The sequence below is a fragment of the Petaurus breviceps genome, unplaced genomic scaffold, assembly GCF_028583685.1.
Source record: "Petaurus breviceps papuanus isolate PSGF00001 unplaced genomic scaffold, PetGlider_PUasm1.0 226, whole genome shotgun sequence".
NCBI classification, from domain to species: Eukaryota; Metazoa; Chordata; class Mammalia; order Diprotodontia; family Petauridae; genus Petaurus; species Petaurus breviceps.
In genome coordinates, this window is record NW_027185890.1 from 7,672,824 (window position 1) to 7,698,593 (window position 25,770).

General features: G+C 37.6%; 1 protein-coding gene and 1 long non-coding RNA gene across 2 annotated transcripts in view; one reads left to right on the plus strand and one right to left on the minus strand.

Annotated features, from left to right (window-relative positions):
- Positions 1-25,770, minus strand: part of LOC138166790 (uncharacterized) — a 1,160,016-nt gene that overhangs the window by 145,653 nt on the left and 988,593 nt on the right. The gene's annotated exons all lie outside the window — the stretch shown is intronic.
- FGF10 (fibroblast growth factor 10) overlaps positions 11,522-25,770 on the plus strand; it is a 135,693-nt gene continuing 121,444 nt past the window's right edge. The window contains exons 1-2 of the mRNA XM_069095309.1: positions 11,522-11,853; positions 11,961-12,759. Of these exons, the coding sequence (XP_068951410.1) occupies positions 12,414-12,759 (346 nt within the window). The 5' untranslated portion in view covers positions 11,522-11,853; positions 11,961-12,413. The remainder of the gene's footprint in view (positions 11,854-11,960; positions 12,760-25,770) is intronic.

Sequence of the window (25,770 nt, forward strand, 5' to 3'; positions counted from 1 at the left end):
GCATGCAGCACACAGACCTGTCAGTATTTATAGAATTTTAGTGGTTAATTGAAAACCAAGTAATTGTTTCCTTTTCTTCTTCCCATATAAGGAAATGCAACACTTCCAAGTCTTAGCCTGGTACAATGACTTGACACCATCCTGTGATCTCTTTGGGGAGACATAAAAAGTCCTAGGAAAAACATAGGGGAAAGATGATGATACATTTATTATAGCATGAGGTGTTTTCAGAGGCCTTAAGACATAATTTACAAATGGTGAACTTGGAAACTAGTTACTAAGTCCTCTACTATTGAACCAGAATTGATGCAACTTTGAGACCACATGGTGAGAGCAAAGTGGACTTCAGATACTGTGAAAAGCCTGTTCAGGAGAGGGATTATCTCCTCTGTAACCAATGAACCAATGACAACATCCTCAGCAGGACAGTGAAAACACTGGTAGGCACTAATCCTGGGCAGCTGGTTGTTAGACAGATACAGTTAGAAGAAACTTAATATGGAAAACTCTGGCATTTTCAAGGAGATACCCCAGAGTTTGAGGATGTGGTTCATTGTTAGAGCACGTTTATTGTCTATAAGGCCCTTGATTCTATTCCTGCCATATTAATCTACTATGGAAAACAGTAAGGTACAATGGAAAGGAAAAAAGTGGATTTCAAGTCAGTGAACCTGGGCTTAAAAGTTGACTCAGCCAATTTGTACTTTTGTGACCTTGGGCAAGCTCTTTAACTTCTGTTGGGCTCAGGGCCTACAAATATAAAATGAGGGTTTTGTACTAGATGAATTCTAAGGTATTTTCCAGTTCTAAATCTATGGTCCTGCAGGAAAATAATTCTTTGAGCCAGAGCCAAGGAATGCCACCAAGGTGATGCAGGACTAGCAGGGAACTGATGCAGAGAAAGGCAGAAAAATGTTGGAGGGTCTTAAGGGACCTATCTTTAATTTTAAAAATTCCTTAAAGACCTTTGAATCAGGATTTAAATCTTTGTAAGGTCCTCAAAAGTCAATTTGGTGGTTCTGACATTACATATCTGTGTGAAATTCCTCCATACCACAGGGAATAGCAAGCATGATTTCAGACAAAGCAACAGCAAAAATAGACTTCTTTTAAAAAGATTTGGGAAATTACATTAGGCTTAAAGACTTAATGACAATGAATTAATGTCAGTAATTAAAAAAAATTTTTGTTTTATTTAAATTTGAAGTCATTGTACCAGGCTAGGACTTGGAAGTGTTGCATTTCCTTATATGGGAAGAAGAAAAGGAAACAATTACTTGGTTTTCAATTAACCACTAAAATTCTATAAATACTGACAGGTCTGTGTGCTGCATGCATTTGTGTGCATGTGTGTGTGTGTGTGTGTGTGTGTGTGTGTGTGTGAAGTTCACAGTCAGCCTGGAAATAAGAGTTAGATGACACTGTCCTATTTAAATTCACCAAATGGCATAGCAGTTATATATTTAGAGAAAAGTTAGGTGAACCACAGTGAGAAACAGATAGCAAACTATAGTAGTTGCAGAAAATAATTTACCCCCTTTTAGACCTAGAGAAATCTAATTAAATAAGAAAGAAATTAAAGTCCTTAATAAAATTTTACAAAAGTTAGATATAATAGATCTCTAACATTTACTCAATAGGAACAGAAAGGATTATACATGGCACCCTTACAAAAATTGACAATGGATTAGAACATAATAATACATGAACATCACAAACAAATGCAGAAAAGCAGGAATATTAAACACATCCTATCCTGACCACAATAAAAAAAATTATATTCAACAAAAGACCATTGAAAAAAGGATTAGAATGCAATGGGAGACTAAATTAAAATTCTAAATAATCTGTGGTTTAGAGAACAAATCATGGAGACAGATAATTTCATCAAAGGAAATGACGACAATGAGGCAACTAGCAAAATGCTTGAAATATAACCAAAATAGTCTTTGTGGGGAAATTTATATTTTTAAACATTTTCATCAGTGAGAGAGAGAAAGAACTGACTGACAATTTAGGCATGCAAATACAAAAACTAGAAAACCAAAAACTTTTTAAAAATCATTGAACACTAAAATATAAATTTTGAAAGTCAAAGAAGAAAGTGATGAAATTAAAAGAAAAAAAACTTGAACTAACAAATAAAATTAGAAATAATTTTCAAATAGATGGAAAAATAAAATAGATCAATTAATTTGATTCTTTAAAAGAGAATTGCCAGTATCAAAAAGGAAAAGGATAATTCACAATTGAAAACTAAAGGGAACTCCCTTATTAGAAAATAATTAGAACTTACTTTGGTCAACTGTATGCTACTAAGATTGACAACTTAAACAAAATGCATGGATATTTAAATATACACACAAATATGGTTATGTGGATACATACATGTATGTATATACACATCTATAAATATACACACATATATGCACATGCATACATGTGCATGTTTGTCTTTAGATAGGGAGATAGATAGAAACCTTATTTTCATTTATATAGAGAATTCTCTGAAAATCATTCCAGAAATGTAGGTTAGGATTTTGTGTCAATTGAACATGAAATATGTGCATATACGCATATATACATATATAAATATAATAATGTCAAAGGTATAACTGCATTAAGATAATTATAGTCTGTTCTTAATATGTAATTAGCAATTCCTTGGATAATTAAAATCTATATGGTCACACAACATGTCAGAGGCAAGATTTGAACCCATGTTTGTACACCTCTAAATTCATCTAAACTTGATTTGTAACAGCCTAGTAGACCACATAAGGAACATACATTTTAAAATGAAAGCATTGAATTAAGATTTGATAGATAGATGGATAAATGGTGGGGGAGAGAGATGAACAAATATAGATAGATGAAGTTGGATAGCTTATGGCCTCTAGCTCCACTTTATTTGACAAATGAGAAAATTGAGTCTCAGAGAAGTAAAGTGATTTTTCCAATGTCACATAGTTAATGTGTATATGTGTATGTTCTATATTTAGAAAAACTGATTGTCCACAGGTAGGTAGATAGTATGTGGAATAACATGAATAATAAAACTATTACAAATCATGCATTTCTACATAGTCATACACCAGGGTAGCTAGACCAATTTGATTGCTCTTATTTATAAAGAATTCAATCCCTGTTTGAATAGAGGCATTTAACTACATTATCTAAAATGCAATATTTTAGTATGGTAGGTGTAGCATGCACCATGCCTATAGTAATCTAAAATATCAAAATTAATATTTCTGTAAAGAGGTTTTTTTGTACTTGGCTGAAAAATATGCATTATGAAAACTATTTCTACTTTATTGTCTTCTTTCTTAGAGTGTGGTGTGGTGTCCAGAGAGCTAGTCTCAGACTCAAGAAGGCCTGGGTTTCTATGTATTGAAACATACTGGCTTTGTGATTCTGGGAAAGTCACAACCTATCAGTGTTCTATGCAGCCTGATAATACTATAAATTAAAGAGGTGTTGAACTGCACTGGTAGAGGGAGATTCCTCAGTCTGGGAGTTCCCTATGCCAATGAAATAACAGTTCCATTCTCAATCCCTAACCTTATCCTATCTTTCTCAAAAGCCTTATGCAGTAGTTATTTAATGTTATTTAGTATAATATTTATGAATTAGGATGAGGTTAATTTTGGGGTGCCAAAGGTTTCAGATTAATTTTGTAGGGTCATTAGATATAGGGCTACTAGAAATAATATTTTAGTCTAATCATGTTGCTTAACAAATGAGGAAACTGAAAGACAATTAAGAAGGATAAGAAATTTGTTCAAGCTCATACAGGTAGTAAACAGCAGAGCTGGTAAATGTAAAACTGAGTGTTCTGGCTTTAAATACAGAAATTTCTGTGGAATTGCAGAATCTGAGTGAAGGAACATTATTATTGGGCATCTAGTCCAACTCATCCATAAAAGAAATCTCAAGCACCAGAACACACTTCTCTGGAGTCAGTCCATTCCACATTTGGACAGCTCTAATTGTTAAAGAAGTTTTTCCCTGACATCAAACACCATAAATAATCTCTCTTTTGGTAGTTATGGAACTGACCCTGTTTCCCCAGATGCTAATTTCCATATGGACCTCTCAATTTGCTGAAATACATGCAAAACCAAAAAGTTAAAATGAAGCAACTGTATTTACAACACATCTTAAGGTTTACACAAATTACTTCATTCAATGCTTACAAAAGCCTCCTGAGGTAGACATTTCTGGCATTATTATTCCCATTTTACAAATGAGGAAGCCAAGGCTCAAAGGTTAAGTGTTTTATTTAGTCAGGGTCACATGGCTAATAGTAATCACAGTCCAGAGTTTCCTACCCCCAGGTAACAGCCCCCTTTCAGTAATGCCCACATTATCTCTATTAGGTACTAGCTACATGTTGCAAAAGGCAAATAATCTAAGACTCTCAATAATACATTTATATCTTTGTTAAAAAAAAAGTAGTAAGTCATAGGGATACTTCCTACTAACTTATATGTAAGGAAGTTTAAAATAGGAAAATTTCATTAAGGGAATTTTGTTTTAGCAATTTTCTTAATGCTAGAAAATTTTAGAAAAAAAATCTTCATAACCAGTGATTTCTCTCTCTCTCTGAAAGTGAGAGAGAGAGAGAGAGAGAGAGAGAGAGAGAGAGAGAGAGAGAGAGAGAGAGAGAGAGATTTCAAAGGAAAGTGACTTGCCAAGCAGCTGTAGTCATGTATTTGGGCAAGCTACATGGTCCATTGGGCAGTTCTGTGTACTAAGATTCAGGAAGACCTGGTTTAGAAACTCTCCTCAGCTCTGTGACCATGACCTACCTAGTTTCAGTGCCTCTCCTGTAAATCAGGGAAGATGAAATGAATTGCTTCTGCTGTCCCTTTTCCAGCTGTAACAGGGAAATATTTTAAAATATAAACTCAAGTAATTTTCCAGAATACACTGAATACTTTATCTGGGAGTTTGAAGCAAAGAGGCTAGCTAAGGGATTAGGTTCAATTTAGGGGTTGGGGAGGCTCTTAGGGGTAAGGAGGGCAAAGGTATGGGAGGACACCTTCAGGAGACCTATGCCAGGGCAAATTAGACTCTAGATTCTGAAACATGCCCTTGACATAGGCTTCTCAGCATCTGGGGGAAAAGATTTGCAGCTGCAATTCAGCTTGGAGGTAAAATTCCACCCAGATGTGATTTCCAGGTCCACATGCCCCAGAATATCTCCCCACCTGCTGTCCAATGCCTGGCATTCCTTTAATAAGAGATAAAGTCTTTCATTACACAATTAGAGATAAAAGGCTTAAAATGCAAATGTTGGTTCTGATAACACATTAAACTCATTCATACTCAAGTACAATCAGTCTGATTGTACAATCAGATAAGTGTAAACCCCTGCTATCAAGTCCTTTTGGTTTGGCAGTGGGGGAGGCTTAAAGAGAAGTGAGAAGCCTTGGGTACCTAAATTGAGGAAAAGTGTTTCTACCAATGACCAAGGAGAAAAGGCACAGAAATCAGAGACTGGAGACACAGATAAGAAACTAAAAATCATGTGTAGAATGGGATTCTACAAAGGAATTTCAAAGTTTACTTTGACAGATTACTTTTGTTTTACAGATAAATAAACCAAGGCCCAGAGAGGTTAAGTGACAAGTAGTAGAGATGGAATTAGAATTCTCACTCAAAACCATTGCTCTTTCCGCCATGTTATGCCGCCATACCCTGGACCTAATTTTACCAATGGCTGACCTTATTTAAATTGGGAAGGGACAAACAGAAGCACTGTGGAAGGAGAGAGAGAGAGAGAGAGAGAGAGAGAGAGAGATGGATGGATGTACACATACCATGTTTCCCCGATAATAAGACACTGTCTTATTAATTTTTTTGGACAGAAAAACACCAGAGGGCTTATTTTCAGTGGAGGGCTTATTTTAATGAACATTGACAGCAATTTTAATAAACAGGTAAATGTGAACAAAAAAATGTACCTTTATTCAATAAGCAAATCACTGGGGAAGAACAGGATGACGCGCTCACTGCTGCAGCTCTGATTGGTTGCAGCTCAGAGCGTGCGTGCGTTTCACAGGAGGGGGGGATGGTGTAGCGCAGGGGATCACCTTCACTACAGTAGCAATCTCAATAGGGCTTATTTTAGGGGGAGGGCTTATTTTAGAGGAATCTTACACAGTAAGGGGAGGGCTTATTTTCGGGATAGGTCTTATTATCGGGGAAACACGGTAGAGATATGTGCATATACATTCGACAGCATGCACTTGTGTTTCATACTTTCTGAAGAGTTTTCTTTCTTTTTTTTTTTGTTTTAAATATAAAGAAGGGGGTTTTTGACCTTTATATGTGTCATGCATCCCTTTGAAAAATCTGCTGAAAACTATGGAATCCTTGACATAATAATGTTTTTAAATGTATTGAATATATAAGATTACAATGAAAACCAATTATATTAAGATAGCTACAAAGTATAAGTTCACAGACACCAAGTTAAGAACATGGAATACTCTGCTGGAAAAAAAAATCATCACGGTAAAAGGACAATGAGAATTTTTTGTGCAAAGAGGGATGTTTTCATTTTCTTAGACATGTTTTCATGCTCAGAAAACAGTATTACCTCCAGGTATGACAGGCAGTCAGGAAGCTACAAAGCTAAGCTTAATTTTAGACTTCACAAAATTATTTGATACGATAGTTATTCTTTGATTAAGTCTGAGGCTTTATGCAAATGTGTCATCAGATGCTCAGAAAAAAAATGTTAATTTGGAATCCAATTTTCTAAGAAGAACCCTATAACACTAAGGCAAGAGTATTTGAAAACCCTAAACATATATTGTATACTGTCTCCCTTCCTGTTCATGGTATGGAATTTTGTAGAAATGTCCTCTTTACATAGAATAGAGTGACAACTGTGAGTACTAATTATTCATTGTTCAATAACTGAATACTAAACTATTTTGTTAACTCTCTTTGGTTAACATATTGTAGTAGAGATGCATAAACTTGGAACTGAAGGCTTTGAAGAGATATAAGGACCTATCCTTAAATGCAAATGTATGTATGGAGATTGGGAAAGAAAAAGTGGAGGATATAGAATATAGAGAATTTGAAGGAACATACTTTTCTTCTTCTGCCTGATCATAATCATTACCTTGACACCTGAGAAAGGGGATTAGGGATGGGAAAAGAAAAGGAGAGCAATAGAGAGATTTATTAGAATAAACCAAATTAACCAGGAAACCTGCATTCTTTCCAGATGCTAGTTGTGCTACTGAACTCTTGTGTGACCAGACAATTCACTTAACTTCTCAGAACATCAGTTTCCTCAGCTGTAAAGTGATAGGTTTGAATTAAGATGATTTCTAAGGTTCCTTCCTACTCCAAATTACTATACTTCTAAAAGTAGCATCCCAAGGTACTTGCGGGGGGGAGGGGCACTAGAATCATAAAAGGAGTCAAGTCTTACATGCATTCATACATTGTTGCAGAATGTAGCAGATAGAATATTGGAATCAGGGGAGCCTGGGTTCAAATTGTGAATCAGACATTTACTAATTGCATAACCCTGGACAAGTAACTTCAGGTTTTTTCCTAAAAACTGAGGTGGTATTAACAAGAGCAAGATTTAGCACCTCATTAACAGGGGTTCAACTCAACGTCCTCTGCAGCCCCGTTCAATCTTAAATCTAGAGTCCTATGATCTCCTTCTACCCCAAGATTTGAGCAACAAACAACTACCAAATTATTCCCATAAATATTAACATTTATAAAAAAGAACACCTCTTACCCTAGATTGCAACATGAGTAGACTGTGGGTCTTCATGCATTCAAGTACAGTTCAGCTTCAAAAAAATGAGCAATTCCTGTATTTGGGGACTTGTACTCTCTAGGGTTGTACCATTGATTTAAAAATGAGGACTGCAGATGTCTACATAGAAGAACTTGTCTAACTTTCAACCTGATTTATTATTATTTGTAGCAGTTTACTGACACTGCCAATAACATCACAGTTAATAGAATACACACACATCTTGTAATTGACCCACTGATAGTTGTGTGCAACTAAAATCATCCAGGAATTACAATCCTTAAATGTCTACTTAACAAGCAGAAAAGCTACAGAAGCACCTAGTAGTGTAAAACCAGATTGCTTTTCAGCTCTTCATTATTTACACATTAAGGAATATTTATTGGCTGCAAAAATCTTCCTTGAAAACATTCTGACTTCTCAAAATACAGCTTTGCAAAAAGATATATTTATTCGTTTGGATGATGGTTGGATCCAAGGATGATGCATGTATAAACCTTCCAGGGTTTGGAAGAAGGAGAAGGAGAAAAAAAAAACTATTTTAGAGCAAACTGGTAGGTACCATTCTAATTGAGAGCTTGTACTGTCTTTTTCAGACTTAGCAGAGAAACAATTAATAAAGGAACCCATTAAGGCCTGATTATTGCTGCTAAAAAGGGAGGTTGAATTTCAGTCCTTTGAAGTAACTGAGAATGATTCAGGCCTCATTACAGAGATATAATCTACATTCATACATTTATGTTAGTGATTCAAATCTATTGGGAGAGATTGAATTCCGTTAAATAGTGCATCTTTCCTGTGGAACTTTTCTCAGGCTTTCTCAGGCTTTCTAAGAGGTGACCCAACAATACAAAGTAGTGGGGTATTTAGGGATTCGGCTGTGCTATAAAAGAAAGGTTATACAGAAAAGAGAAAAAAAGAATGAGATATAATCTAAAAAGCTATGTCAGCTTTTCATTTGGGCTGTTTTGTAAATGCCCTTCCTGTCATCACACAGTAGAGAAAAGGCTCTAAGGGCATTTCACAGAATGTTAGCACTGGAAGGGACCTTGGAGATCATCTCATACAATCCTCTCTCATCTCATAAAATCCTTTTACAGGTGAGGAAACTGAGGCGCAGGGAGGTGATTTGATCAAGATCACACAACTAATCAGTGGCAGAGCTGATGCTTGAATTAAAAAAAAAAATCTTGAAGATTTTTTTTTAATCCAAATTGCCATCCTATTAAACACTGCACCTGGAATAGCCTGATTTTAATATTTATTTTCTGAAGATGCTATTTGGACATAAACACTAATATCTAACCAATTGGACACCTTGAGTTGTACTTTGGGAACACAGAACTCCTGTACATGTATGTTGGAGGTGAAAGAGTTTCCCCATGGGAGGAGAGGATGATGGGAAATGAGGTTATCTGGCCTTAAAGAGGGGAGGGGGACAGAAGGAGGAATTAAGGTTTTCAAGCAAATGACCACAAAACTTCAACAATATTCTTGGTTTCCAGTGCAAAGAAACCCTTGAACAATAATTTCCCATGTTTTGCAGCTTTTGACAGCAAGGAGCATTATTTTATGGTTTCATCAAACAGAACATTTTTAAAACACGTAGTTTTGATTAGCTGTTGATTCAAACATTTGGATTCAACTGTGCTCCTGGGCTGAAACTCAAGTCCCTTAGAAACTCTACACTCAGTTTCAGGCATTTGTCAATCTAGGTATAAAACAGTGAACTGGGAGACTGAAATTAGCATTCTGGGTCATTTTAAAGTCACCAAACTTTAATTAAAGACCAATATTTGGTTGACGCATGTTTTTTATTTCCTTCACTTTCCAATTATTAAACTACAAAAATCAAGTCTAATTAAATTAAACTCAACAATCTTCTCTGGTGTTTACCACACTATTGAAATCTTATGAATAAGTATTTGGAGGACCATAAACAATGCAATTAAAAATACCAATTCTAGCATTAAACTGTTTCCACTCCAGCCATCTTAAATGCCACCCTGGAACATAAACATATAAACTAAACTTAAAGCTATTTTTCAAGCCAGTAAACAATATAATTGAAAGTCATTTCAAATTTCCTTTTGTGAAGTTAATATCATTTAAAGTCCATTTTAAGAACCAGATTGAACATTTCTTTAGGTACTTTGAGCTGTTTGTAATGAAAATGCTATTCCAAAGGCGCAGTAGAGAGTTACAAGCTAAGTGGTTTCTTTTTTAATTGCATAAACCATACAGATTTTCCGTCTCTAAACTTTAGTTGTCCCCAAACAACAGTCTTTTGACACGAGGTTGACTTTTAATTAACGAATGGCTCATGGTTAGTTAGGTAGACTATCTGAATTGTAGATAAACAGTAGACATCCTGGTACTGCTGGGCAAACTGGGATTTCCTTATTAAGATAACAGAGACCACAACATCATTTTATGAACGGATCCATTTCTGGCAAAACTTTTTTTTTCCCCAATTCGGGACTGCTTTCTTCTTTGCCTGACATGTATGTATAGCAGTGAGCACAAACCTTGAAAGGACTGGGAAAGGAATAGGACTGGGAGAAAAGGAAAAGGGGGGCGGGGAAGGAAGGGGCAACTCCTTTTAATGACAGTTTGTTTTAGTTTGTTTATTGTAAAACAGAGTTCCTTAAACATTAAATTTGAAGATGGAAAAAAAAGACCTGCCCCTTTATTGCAAAGTGCAAAGGAAATTGCATAGAAAACAGACAGCAAGGCATTCAGACAGATTTTATGGTAAAATCTTTGCAATCCCAGTAAAGTGCCATTTGCTTTGAAGTGCACGCGTGATTCAGTAAATGAGTCATGTTAGCAATTAGAAATTGGTCATTTGGGTCCCTGATTTCATTTGAGGCAAGAGAGGGTCGACTTTAAGGGAGCCGATAAATCTCTCTGGGCTTAAAAGGCAGAGCGAGGCTAGAGTGTGAACTTTTTATTTCAGCAACGGAAGCGAGAAATCAGTGATTCATTAAAGCAAAGACCTCCTTGGAAGCTGGCAGAAGAGGAGGAAAGGAAACTAATTATGTCCTCTGTGTCCTCTCCCCCTTCCCCCCCCCTTTCCGTGCTCGCCCTGACCAGGGTAAAATCTGCTTTTGAGGGTTTGTCGGAAACGTATTTTCCCCCTCTCCCCTTCACCCTCTTCTCAAAGAGAGAACAAGAAAAAGTCAGCAAAGCAACAAACTCCAGGTGGCTCTCAAGCACTTCACTGCCAAAAAAAAAAAAAAAAGTCTTATGCTAGAAAACAAGTCAGGAAGGGGCTCCCTGGAGGGGATTGGTTCAGGCTGGAAGACAGCAAAATTAGGAAAGCATGAGCATATAACGCACGCTGGTGGCCAGTGCGCAGAAGAACGTTTTAGGAGCAATTAGAAAGAGTCAAAGGAAGCTGCAGCCGGTGCCTCCTCAGAGGCGAAGAAGAATAGGGGGTACGCAGCTCCTGGCTCTAGTGTGGCTGCAAAAAGCACGGTTTTCCCCCGGGTGCTCTGAATCTATCCAGTTCTCGGTGTCTCTATCCCCCAGCCCAACCCCCAGCCCTTCATTCCCTTCCCTCTGTCTCTCTCCTCCCTCTCCCTCCCCCTGGCGTTTTCCCATCCTCGCGTTCCCTACTGCAGACAGTTTCAGATGTCCCACCTCTGCCTGACTCCCCCCACCTCCTCTTTTTCCCCCCCCCCCATCTCTTCTTTCCATCTCCCCATCCTAGCAAATAAGGTTTGACCACCAGAGGCATATTCCACCTCTGGCTTGTAATCATTGACATTTGGGCTACAGCTTTCAACCTGTTTACAAGCGATCTGGGGAGGGGTAAAAAAAAAAATCCAAAACACCAATCACCACCTCTCCAAAAAACAAGTTACTTTCTGGAGGCTTTGAAATCAACAACTACCTCCACCACTAAAAAGAGAGAGAGAGAGAGAGGAAAGCAGCCACCGGCATCAAACTGCAGCCTTCAGAGCTCACAACTTGGGAGCAACGGGCTTCTTTCTGTCTACAGCTGGCTATCTGGTTGTGGGGCTCAGGATAGAGAGAACGAACAGAAGGTGCTAATCTCCAGAGGGGCTCAGGCATCCCCCTCCACAGTCCCCACCCCCATTCTCTTTGGTTTTTGTTCACTGTGCTGTCATCTGTTTTTTTTTTTTCTTTCCAGACTTTTCCCCCCCCTAACATGGTGAAGAAAGGAGTGAAGAAGAGAACAAAGTAGCTACTGGAAAATCTTGGGTGAAGGAAAGAAGACTGGGGCCACCAGCCGCAGCAGCTACCACTACCACCCAAGTGACACCGCTTCCTGGGAAACTACATAGACAGACCACAGAGGATTTGAGAGAGAGACAGAGACAGAGAGAGAGAAAGAGAGACAGAGAGAGGGAGAAAGAGGGAGGGAGGGAGAGGGAGAGAGAGGGAGAAGGCAGTCTGCCTTTCAGAGGTGATTTGTGCCCCTGAGTTATGGATGTTGGTGCGTTCACTTCAGGCCAGATCAGCGCTCTAAGGAAGATAGCCAGCAGCAGCCAACAGCAGCTTTCTACTGGCCTTTTACCGGGTTTCACCCTTTCAGTATGTTTCTTCTGATGAGACATTTTCTAACGCCGAGAGTTTCAGTACAATGTGGAAATGGATACTGACACATGGTGCCTCAGCCTTTCCCCACCTGCCCTGCTGCTGCTGCTGCTTCTTGCTGCTCTTCTTGGTGTCTTCTGTGTCTGTCACCTGCCACGACATGGGTCAGGACATGCTGTCACCGGAGGCCACCAACTCTTCTTCCTCTTCCTCCTCCTCTTCCTCCTCCTCTTCCTTCTCCTCTCCTTCCAGTGCGGGGAGACATGTGCGGAGCTACAATCACCTCCAAGGAGATGTTCGCTGGAGGAAGCTGTTCTCTTTCACCAAGTACTTTCTCAAGATTGAGAAGAATGGAAAGGTCAGCGGGACCAAGAATGAGAACTGCCCATACAGTAAGTAACGAATACAATCTTGTCCTCTCCCCACTCCCTACTTTAAAAGTATTCACCCCTCCAACCTCCACGGGGGAAAAATCTGTTCCAGATGTGACCCGCTAAATATCGATGTCCCCAACCCCCTGTAAAATGATTAAGTAAAATAGTTTCACGCTGGAGACCCCCGGCATGTATTACATCAGGCTGAGGACAACCTCTCCTCTCTTTTTCCCCACTCTCCCCACCCCAGCCTCCTCAATTGGCTTGCTCGGGAAACCTCCAGCATAAGAAGGAGGGGGCTCCTGTGCCTGCAGTTATCTGTGTGTGCTCTCTGCATGCATCCAATCTCCACCACCACCACCCCCCTCCCGTTTCCAGACAGACCTCTCTCCCCTGTAAATGCTCTAGAAAAGAAACTTTGTTTCTGTTAGCTGGCAGCCTTGCTAAGAGTTTGGGGACGAGCTATCTCAACCTGAAAATAATTACCCAATGTCAATTATAGTGGTTTTATGGGAAATTTTATTACAAAGAGAGAGGTTTGATTCCACTCTTGTTGTCTCTTCCCACCCTTAAGCCCTACACAGCCCGCCGCCACCGCCGTTCCCCCCCCCCCCCCCCACCACCACCACCACCGTAGGAGAGAAAAACATTTTTTTCTGGTTTTGATTTTTGTGTGTCCCTCGCATTGGTTTGAGTGATCGCAGTCCATGAAGTTAACTTTTAAGGCAGCACTATTTGTCTTCTGCCTGCCTTTTCTCGTGGTAACATGATGCTCTTGTCTGCATTGTCAATACCATATGGGCCGCTTTGTGGTGTCTTGTCCTACTCTTTTCAGAAACCTCTCATATTGCACAGCTATACTACAAGCTGCATTGTAAACATCTGGGACTGTCTTCTCAGAGACCTCACACACATTTCATTGTCATTCTTTATTTTCAAAGTAAAAGGCATAAAAGTCTGTTTCCATGAATATAGTTTACCCCACAGAGTGAACTTTTCTCCTTGTAATGAATTATGGAGTGGGATTTTGGTAAGGTGTTTTTATTCTTCTTATCAGAGAAGGGAGGAATTAATATGTGTGCTTTCTTCAATCACTCCAGAAATGCCAGTATTACTGAATTTACTTCCTTTCCTAGCCACTTTCAAATGGTGGAACTTGGAAATTACTAATTGTTTTTTGAATGGTTCCCAAGTATATGTTATGGTACATTGAAAACAGTCAATAAATTATGAGATCCGAATCATTTTAATAGTCACACTTTGGGGGGGGGGTGGGCAATGAATTACAGGTAGTGTCTTTTGTTCTTGTCTTTTGATAACTCCAAGTGTTATTTTTCTCCAGGTTAAACATCTAGGGTAGACAGTGGTAGTGATGGTTGAGGATGGGGTGATAGCTTGCTACACCAAGTAGAAACTTATATTAGAAAGTGGGTGAATAATGCTTTTCTAAGTTGTCTTATACACATACGAAAAGATGAATAAATCTGTCCCAGTTGCATGTTTTCTTCTTTAACTTCTCTTCCTCCTTTTTCCAGATGTAATAGTTTGTTTTCATGTTATGCAAATTATTTATAATTTTAAGTTTGAGATTTATGGGTATAATATCAGAAGTGTCAAATGTTTCACTTTTTTCACCCTTCTGATTCATAGAAAGTGGTTTTAGGTGATGTCATGTCATAGTAAGGCTGCTTGCACTAGAAAGTCATTTGTAACAATAATTCTTGAGATGATGTTTAAAGTCTTGTCTGTTTTTTTACCAAAATTTTGACTTAACACCAGTGTGTGCTTGAAAGATAAAATAGTTGTGGTTTTGTTTACTTAAGACTCTGGGGGGAAAGCTGTTCAAACATTTATTGACAAATGAGCATGGACTCTTCCCCTGTGTACCCTCCTGTCTTATGTAGTATATTTCTGGATTTTCAGCTCACAAAGAAAATTGAAGGGTGAATGTTTATCTTGAGTGAACTCATTATATTAAGGCACACTGTTTTTATCACCAACTCCAGTCATGTCAACTTTGAGTCTTTATGATGAGATATAATGGGAACCTAGGAGAGTTGCTTTAAGTTTAAAATTCAGAGGATGTCTTAAAATCAATCTTTTCTAAGATAATTATTTGTGCTATTAACCATTTGCTGGGATGACTCATTCATCTCTAAACAACTCTATTTTGTGGTGAACCATTTCCATGTAAGGAAAAAAATAAAATACGATTGACTTTTTAGAAAAAAGGGGGGTGGCATGAATAAATGAAGTCATCAAAACTAGCCAAAGTGTAGCCATGTGTTCTACCTGTGACTGATAAAGCTTAACAAGTACAGGATCAACTTAAGTATTTTTGATAATACTATTTTATTTTTAGCTGTGCAAATGAAGGGAGAGAAAAAAAAGTTTAAAGGATATTATTTTGTTACATCTGTATCAAAACATTACAAGTGAAAAGCAGAGGTTGTACAAGTCTTAATTTCACATGTGCCTGGGTAATCAGAATTTTGCCACAATTTCCAGCTGGCCTGATTCAGCTGAAGTGCATGGTGTCATTAAGATATTGTCTAAATGTTGTGTAATTACATGTGAAGAACTAACTTGTGCCATGCCTACAGGCAAGTCAGCCAGCCCACCAAATGGTAGCCTGTTAAATATTAGGGTATCTAACCTCTTAAGTAGTGTGTCAGTTCCTTGTCCAAAACCACATTTCAGTAACATTTTCCTAAACACGTTATTAATTACTCTCCATACACAAAGCTGATCTTTTAAGATTTGTTTATTTGAAGCTTAATTTTCTTTGTTCCTTTTGACCCTAGTGATATGACTGCTAAAATACAGTCACAGCTTATCTTAGAAGTTACATGCCTGTGATATCCTGGCTAATTAAACAACTGTTTCAATGGCTCTTTGCCAGCAAAATACTAGCAAACAAAAGACAAATAGGAAATGAACCACAAGTATTACAAAAGCATATTTAAGTTTCTATCTTCAAAGATGGTTCCCAGGGCCCAAATCATGCTAAAAATATGACATGGGCTAAATAAAGGCTTTCTTGGGCTAAGGCTTACCATCTTGTTGATTGGAGATGTTTAGCTTTTATATGTTGTCTCTTTGTGCTTATAGAATAACAAGAATGGAGATGAATTATGTCTCTTCTGTTAGAAGTCTGGGAAAGCTTGAATAATTCAGAGTAGCTGGGCTGTCTGTCATTAGATATGTGCAGGGTAGTTTAGGGTTTGCTTTATCATTCTTTACATCTACAGTTTTGCCCTTGAAACACAACCACTCAGCACTAGCTCTTACCTCAGAGAAAGCCTGGATACAGCTGCTCACCCCTCTTGCCCCAGTGCTGGTCTGAGAGGCTTATTTCCAGAAGGGAGTAAAGCAGCTGAGAGTTTCTCCTGAGACAATCACTTAAGGGAAGAGTCCTGGGGAAAAGCAAATGGAGCTCTCAAAAGAGTCTTGATAAACCTACTGGCTTCTTGGAACTTTCTATCAAGGTATTTCTACAACTGAAAATCATTGATTGTTCCTAGTCAGCTTAAAAGTATTGTTGGTTTCCCTCCCCTTTCTCAAAAGAACTGACTCAATTCAAGAACTGAATTTCTTTTTCCTGTGAACACAAATGAGAAGCAACCTGACACTAGCTGTATTACTATGGGCTAGTCACCTAACTTCTCATTACCTCTTGGCCAGGTTTTTGTCTAAAAAGATTACAGAGGAGTTGCTGATCTGTATTAGTGGAGAAATTCTCAATACGAATGACAGCATAGTCTTAGCCTTGCCTGCACCCCCCGCCCCAACTCTCAAATTTTCTCTTTCTGTCTCTCTCTGTCTCTTTGCTTCCCTCTGTCTCTCTCTCTTTCTCTGTCTCTCCCTGTCTTTGTCTCTCTCTCTCTCTGTGTCTCTCTCTCTTTCTCTCTGTCTCTCAGAATGTCACTGTAGCAAAAATGGTATCTTATTGTTCTATATATGCTTTCTCCTTACCCCTCAAGGCATAATATTCAAGGCATAGTTGGGCAGTGCTATTCTCATCTTCTGGTAATATTTTTCACTTCTATGATAGAATAGTTAAGAATAGTTAACCAATATATAATTGGTCCTGGATGCAAAAACAATATATAGACAGATAAATCTCACTTATGTTAACTGAGGTCATTAGGAATACATGAATACTTAAGGAAAAGCCACTAATTTCATTGTCTACAGTAATTATTTACAGCTGACAGCCAAATGTCTAATTGTTCCCAGGTGTAATAAAATAATTCGATTCTGAATGCCATTGGGAAATCAGGCTGTTATAAAAATCTCTGCTGTGCCTTGCTGTATGTTGTTCTCTGCTATGCAGAGAGCTGAGCTAAGATTAAGAGGTTGGATTTTAATTCTTTCAAAATGATTTTGCCAAAAGAACATTTATTTTCTCAGCTAAAAAGCAAAGACAGTTTTCCAGGATAAAAGTTTTCCATGCTTCCATGGTTTTTAAATTAGGACAGGCACTTACTGTTAGAAGTTTATTGGGGGGAGGGCGCTGGCAATCATTCCTAAAGAAAATAGGAAACTATTAATGCTTCCTAATAAGGACTTTTGCGTAAATGTCTGGACAAAAAGAAAACTTTACACATTTTTATGACTTCATTTTGTGTCTCATTTAAATCCTAGTAGTTTCTAGAGTTCAGTTACATAATTTATAACCAGCAGCATTCAATCATTCGCATAGAGGATTTATGAATGTGGAAGGCCCTGTATTATTTAATGTTTACATGACACTGTCCTGTTACCTTTACTGTATTCCCACCATATAGACCCTCCACATTGATAGCATTATCATAAATCTATTAAAATGTGGAATTGGAAAGAGTTTCCTCTTCATAAACCTGATTTATCACCACCTGCCAAAAGAAACCTAAGAAGACATTTGGTAGGGATAATAGTGCTGATATATACACAGTACAAAAAAAGCTGAGAGAATTTTGAAGCTACCATTTTGAGATAACAGTTATTTCAAGATTGAAGAAGTTCTCAGATGCTTTCCTAGGAAAAGTGTCTGTGGCTTGAAAGCAGGTGTTTTTAAAGGGATGTTTAACAGAACAATGAAATTGCTAAAGTATATTAGACATCAGATGTAGTTCCCGTTGAAAGCTGAACTGCCACCAAGTTTAGTTTTTTTTTAAAAAGAACCAAGCAACATTTCCTATGAAATACTGTTAAACTTCCTGTCAATTATATTATGGACAGTTTACTTCAGAGGAAAAGTTAGAAATGCCTATTTATGAATGTAAAAATCGCTGCAAAAGGTATGCTAGTTTATTTTAAATGAATCTAATGTTTCTCAAATCTATAAACTTCTTTTGAATACAGTTCAACTCTTATGAGACTTAAATGTCAACACATTCATACAAAAATCATGATAATCAGAGCCTCTAATTTTTTTTACTAGAAGACATAGAAATCTATATTAGTTTAAAGTGATTTCAGCTCATGTAAAATCAATTCTATGAACTTTTTTGAAGTGGAGGAAATGTGTGGAGAATAATCAATAGCTATATGGCTCTCTGTAAAATGAAGGGGACTTGACCTCTAAGTTTCATTTCAGCTCTAAATCCATAATCCTAAAATAACCTTCTTAGTTTCAATTCCATTTTTTTTCAGTGTTGTTAACTAAAATTACCATAATAGGCTCACATAGGGGAGAGGGACACTGATAGCCTTCATTTTAGATAAGGAAAAGGTAACACTTTCACTCAGACTAGTTAATTTTTCAAGGTTATACTTATGTGTCCTATATTTTCATATTTGAGCAACCATTCAATATTTACTGATTAGAGTATGACAAGTAGTAAATCAATTTGTCTCTTTTGTGGCAAATCAATGCTTTATCCCAAAGGACGTTAATCTCATATATCTTTTTTTTTAGGCTCAGAGCTCATATCAGATTTAGAGATAGATGGAACCTAAGAGACTATTTATTTACATTTATAAATGCTTTGCATTTTCCATTTGGAAATTCTTATTTATTTCTAAGCACTATATCCTTTCACCAGGGCTGCTACCTGTCCTTCTGTTGCTTGCCAGCACAATGTATGGAGGTGCTTTATAATAGATGACAACAAAAATAAGAACAAAGTAAAATAGAAAAATGATTGAAAAGAAATCAGTCTGGATCATGGGAAGCCATCATTGACAATAGACCATTGAATTAATCATGAAGAAAAAATGCTGGTGCATTAGGGGAGAAAAATAGTTTAAAATAGTCTTTAATTATACAGATTTTACACAAATAGAAAATTTCAAGACATTTCAATGAGAGCCAGGTCACATACTAAATGATGGCTCTAAAGGCTCCCTTGCTTTTAAATCAGGTCCCTTGTGTTCTTTCTTTGAACACTGTGTTCTAATTGGAACAATAAATCAAAGAAGACACACCAAGTAGATTCCCATGTAAGGTGGACAACTGGACAGTGCTTTTATACTGCTGCTAACACGTGCATCCAATTACTGTTTGATAGATTCATAGCACAGGCTGTAAAGCATTGCCTTATTTTATAGATCACCTAATAATTCTTTAGCTAAAATCTGTCCACATTTACCTATAGCTAATCAGTGTCAGTGTGTGTGTATGTATGTATGTATTAATGTGGAATTTTCAAACATCTGACATGCTTCCCCCAAATGAATGATGACATGGGCTAATCTTCTAACTGTCCATAATACAAGAAGGAAAAGAACTCCCAAATCTGAGCTTCAAATAGTTGCCATCAGTGTCCCCAGATAGAGCTGAATTCTGATGATTGGAATTTAACTGCAAGAATAAGGACTTCAAACTGTCATGTCGTTACTTTTCTCCTAATATTACTTTCCTCCAAGGACCTAAGGTTAACATGCTTGATTAATTTAGCAGAGAGATTATATTAGTTTATCCTTAAAACTCACTCTGACGTATTCTCCTTGGGTGGAAGGTCAGAGTGGATGATCTCCAAGGTTCCCCTACCAGATCTAAAATTTGGGTCTATGATCTAAGGTGACTTGACACTTTTATAGAGGCTTTAAAATTAAAGACTCATCAACCCATTCTCTAATAGTTCTGTCTTCAAGTGCCTTAAAATTAAAATCCTGAATCAGAACCCATGGCACTAGTATCTGAGTAGCTGAGGCAAATGTTACTTTTAATAACTCGCCCTCTACTCCTCTTATCTCCCTCCCACCATAATAAGAACATTGACTGGAGCTGGAAATTACCTAACAGGTCATCTAGACCAACCCCCTCATTTTATGGATGAAGAAACATGAAACTTTATCCCTCTTCTGTCCTGTTTTCCTAGTCTTCAAATTTTCCCCTTCTCTCATCTTCATAATTAAACTATTGGGTCTCAATTGACCCTAATAGTGGCTCTGAGTACATAGCAGGTTATGGAAATTTAATCAGATAGTATGGACTGCTAGGTGGGACAATGGATAAAGTTATAAACCTGAAGTCAGGAAGATATCTTCCTGAATTCAAATCTCACCTCAGATACTAGCTTTGTGAACCTGGGAAAATAACTTCACTCTAACTTCAGTTTTCTCATCTGTAAAACAAGTTGGAGAAAGAAATGGCAAGCCACTCCAGTAACTGGGGTCAATAAGAATTGGTCACAACTGCAAAAGACTGAACAACAACAAATCAGATTGTAGATCTTTAATTTGGAATACGTAGGAAAGGGGTGGGGAACCTGTGACCTTTAGACCACATGTGGCCTCCTAGGTACTTGGGCATGACCTTTTGACTTGAGGCCACAGGTTCTCTACCCCTGACTTAGGACTTGACTGTAAGTTCCTTGAAGGTAGCAGCTGTCTTATTTCATCTTTGTCTCCCTAGGACTTAGTACATACCTAAATATGAGACTGTGCTATAATTTTTCACATTGCATATAACTCTCTCCAACAAATCAGATAGCAAACTTTACAGGACTTAGTAGATATGTCTTAGATAGTTATCTGACAGAGGTTAAGTGATTTTCCCTGGGGTCACCCAAAGCATAAATTTCAGAAACAGGATTTAAACTCATCTTCCTGATTACAAGCCTAGCACTCTGTTTAATTTGACACAGTGATTCTACCTAGGTCTAACAGGAATTTTGTAACTAGTACTTGAAATATTAGTTGAAGTAAATTGAATGACTTTCTATTCTAATTTAAAATCTCTAACTAGAAATTCAGTAGCCTCTATTAGTGACCTGTTTCTGTTTAATCTCTGCCTCATTCTACATCGAATTTTAGCCCAATTTCTCTAGGATAGAAATTAGACTTGTGAATTCATTGGTATAGGGAGCTCTCATATGAGGAAATTCTTTCTACCATCACAGGTACCTTCTCTGTTATTTATAGTCTTAGAGAGTTTCCTGAGGCATTGGGCAGTCAAATAAATTGCCCAGGGTCCCACAAGCACTAAGTTTGGATGTTGAGAGTTGAACCCAGGTCTTCCTGACTCTGAGGGCAGCTCTTTATCCACTATAGTTATCCTAATAGCTCATATTTTTTATGCTACTTTACTTTCTCCAAAATCACCCTATTGAATTGTGGTGTAACTCTTATTGTCCTTGATTTTATAGATGAGGGGGGAAACCAGTTCAGAAAGGGAAGAGAACAAAGTGCAGCGAAGTGTCTTCCATATATAATCCCTGTCAATACTAGAATTCTCTTTTTCAGGCTAGATTCAATTCTATTCACTCTTAACAACTGTTCAAGTGATGGCTCTGTGCAAGGCCTTGTGCTAGGCTCTGTGCCTTGTAAATTCTCTCAGCGGCTTTATCTTCAATCCTTTAAGAATTTGTTACCTACTACATTTCCTGTCATACTCATACTGCCATTTTGCCAGTGGCATACATGTTAACAGAATGTAAATAGAACTTAAAGATTCAAGTAAATTCTTACCATTTTATATATAGGCAAGTAGCATATTTTAGGACAATAAATGGTATCTTCAAAACTGATTTTTAGCTCTTATAAATTGTAAATTACAAATGTGATTTTGTTTAGCATTTTACATCAAATTTCTCTGGCCATTATTGGTTTCTTTGAGTCCTGTATATATGTATGTTTGGTGGGAGAGGTGGGGAGTGAAATCTATTTTCTCACTGTGAATTAATCTATAAGCAACTTTGTATAGTAGAAATAGTGCTGTGTTTGGAGTCAAGAGAGAATCCTGGATATAAATACTAACTCTGATACTTTATTAGGCAGCTATGTAAACATTCTATGACTCAGTTTCCTCTTTTATAACATTGAGCTAATACTTGTAGTACCTACCTCTTGGGATTAGTGGGAAGTTTAAATGAGGTAATATACGTGAAGTGCTAGGCAAATTTTGCAACACTAAGTAAAATGCCAATTATTGGTAGTATTATAGAGGGCTAGACATGGAGTATGATCTAAGTATGAATCCACCTCACATTTACATGCTATGTGATCAAATGTTCAAAGGATCATAGAAATCTGTGGTATGTAGAAGAAACCTTGTTGGCCTGATTAGAAGTTTTCAGTACTGTGTAACAGGTAGCAAGGTGTGCTACCTTACAAAGAAAGCAAGAACAAAATGTACTACAAATTATATGTCAAATAAAGTTGATTTATTATGATGAGAGCTTTAATTTTGGAATTTCCTGATATTCCAGACTTTAAGATCTCAGTTGGGATGTTGCATTAAAACAGTGTTTGATTCAAGTCTCTTTTGTTTCTGAGGGGGAAGAGGAATTAAAAAGAGTAGCATTTTTGGAAATAAAGCTGTTAGCTTGGGAGGGATTGAGATATAGTATATGAACTTTGTAAGAGTTCAGATTTAGTCAACTCAAGCACTTGTACTTGGAGAGAGGCGTGTAGAAGGGGAAGAGAAAACATGCATGAAAAGAAGCAATCAGAAAATTGGCCTCAATCTTCATTCCAAAGAAATTATGTCCAAGAGCTCTTGGGTGTCAGTTCATCATTGAATCAAGAGGAAACATATCACCTACTATATCATTAATCCAACTGCCTTCAGTTTAGCAGCTCAGCTTTCTCTGTAGATCAGTATTTGCTTTACTTAGTTTTGGTAATCTGAAGAGATTATCCCAAGATAGTAGCCAACATATGTTTTTCATGTAGAAGTGAAAGTTTTCTGATATAGTTTGTTGGTGTGATAAAGAGGGAATATTTATACAACTGGAACTATTCCTTATAATAATTAACTTGAATGAAGGAAATCCTTTTAGGTCTCTTAGGATCTAATAGTGATTACTACATTTCCTTCTATTTTCTGGGAGGCAGGGTAGAGGCAGTGGTTGGAGGACTGGCTCCTGAATTCAAGTCTTACCTCTGACACCTACTAATCTGAGTGACCCTGGGAATAATAATAAATAATAACCTTTGTTATTATTGTTGTTCTTTAGTCAATAATTTATGTCTGATCCTTCATGGCCACATGAACCATAGCACAACAGTACCCTCCATAGGGTTTTCTTCGTAAAGATACTGTTTGCATTTCCTTTTCCAGTGAATTGAGGCAAACAAGGTTAATGACTTGCCTAGGATGACATAGCTAATAAGTATCTGAGTCCAGATTTTAACTCAGGTCTTTCTGACTTCAGGCCCAGCATTCTATCCACTGAGCCATCTCATACCTTATCTATGCAGTAGTATAACTCTCTAAGACTCTTAAGTTACAGACAACTTGTTTATCAGCATCACTAGGAGAGCATTCCACTGAAATTTTGTCACACTGAAAACACAAGTCCTGACCCAAAAAAAAGGCTCTAAATCTTAAGAATAATGAAAAAGGCCAAAAAAGAAAAAAGAAATTGCTTTAGCTTTGCATTATACTTGGTGGGTTTACAAAGCACTTTCACATATAAGGTCTTTTTTTTTTGAGGGGGGAAGGCAAAGCAGTTGGGGTTGAGTGACTTGCCCAAGGTCACACAGCTAATTAAGTATCAAATGTCTAAGACCTGATTTGGACTCAGGTCCTCCTGACTTCAGGTCCAGAGCTCTATTCACTGCATCACTTAGCTGCACCATAATCACTTTTGATTCTTACAACAACCCAATGAAGTTGGCAGGGTAGAAGTTATTCCCAGTTTGTAATGATGCTTGTGAAGCCTAGGAAGAGTAAGGAATGATGGAATTCACTGGCAGCCCAGAGATAATAGGGTTGGGAACTGGAAAAAAAAAATTGACTCCAAGCTTAGTATTTTTTTCACAGTATCATGCTGTCATTGAAGGAAAATATTTAGTATCTGCCTACATCCTGGGAAGGTAAGGTAGCACAATGGAAAGAGTATTAAAGTAAGAATAGGGAGATCCAGATTTGATGTTTAGTTCAATTTTTACCACTTTATACCTATGTGACCTTAAACACTTTATCTAATCTGAGCCTGACTCAGATGCCTAATTTGTAAAAATGGTCCTCATAGAGATGGGTTTCATATCTTACGTGTTTAAAGGCAAGATGATTTCTCGAGGTCCCATCAAGGTTTTATGATTGCAAAGACTTCTCCAATGTGTTATGATCATCTTCTGTCCTCCCCTCAGTAATATCCAGTTCTGTCCAATTCATTGTCTGTGTTATGGCCTCATTTGGCCCCATGCCTCAGAGTTCAGGTAGCTGGGATGACTGGATATCTTGCTAGTGTCAGGTTGGAGACAGAGAATGCCAGAATACGTCTGAGGGATCTGTTTTCTCAAGTGATGAGCAGCTCTGCTCACTGGGCATGGGCTTCAGACTGCCCTTGCATATCCTCATCACTTTCATGAACATTAGTTTAGTACTGTCAGGCTAACAATTCTGGGATTCCGCATAGAAATGCCTGGGTAATAAAAACTCCCATTTATCCGACATTTTACAAATCATAGAGCCCTTATAAAAATCCAATGCAGATACCATCACCCCCATTATACAGATGAGGAAATTGTGATGCTGAGATGAAGGGATTTAATCAAAATCACACAGATAATGTCAGAGCTGTGGTCATAGTCTTTCATGGCACTAAGGGAGTCGGATGTGTTGGCTATTGAGTACAGACTAGATGGGCTTTTTGTCTCTGCCACATGGAATGTGGCATTTATTTATGATACCTCAGGCAGAGTTCCTTAACTTCATGTTTGTGATGGATTTCCTTGGCAGTCTAATGAGGCCCATCAGTCCTTTTTCAGAATGGTTTTAAGAACACAAAATAAAACATATATGACACAAAATTTATTGAAATACAAATACATATATGTATGTAATAATTATTACAATTTATTCACTCACTTCAAGTTAATAATCCCTGGTTAGAGGATCACCTGCAAATGACTCCTTCATCAAATATATCCATAATGGGTTGTAACAATTGCTCCTTATCCCGGGACCAGCAGCTTTCTTTGGTGAAGGACAGAGAAACAAGTATTTATTTTCTTATTGTAAACCCCTCAGGTTCTAGGGCCGGTATGAACAAGGTCCTCTGGTGAAGTCCAAGGCTGTGCTCAACAAAAGACACATCTAGTTGTCTTAATGTTACAAAAAAGCTTCGGTCCTGGCTCTGATGCTTACTAGTTGTGTGACATTAGGCCAATCCATTGATCTCCCTGGCTTTTGGTTTCCTTATCTATAAAATGGGGATAATAATATTTGCCCAGGGTTATTGTAAGGAAAGTGTTTCATAAGGCAATGTCATCCATGAATTCTCTAATTATTATACAGACACCAGAGAGGCAAGGTTGAAATATGTGGACAAACTCTCCACAAGGGCTTTACCACAGGAGAAACAAAGTATCATCAAATGGCAGAGGTGGTTCATAAATTAAACTGCAAAGTGGGGAGAGGACAGAAGAAGAAAAACAGACTACCTCAGCCCAGGGCACTTCAAGTAGCATATTACATTCCTTTCCTAAGCAGAACCCAGAGGCTGCTTTATTCATGAATGTGTTCCTTGCTTTCTTGGCTCAGACTAGAGTAGTATGGATTAGGGGGAGGCAGTGGGGAAATGGAGAAAAGAACACTTTATCAGAAAAATGGAATTTTCTTTTCCTCCCCAGCTTTTTATAGTGATTCCC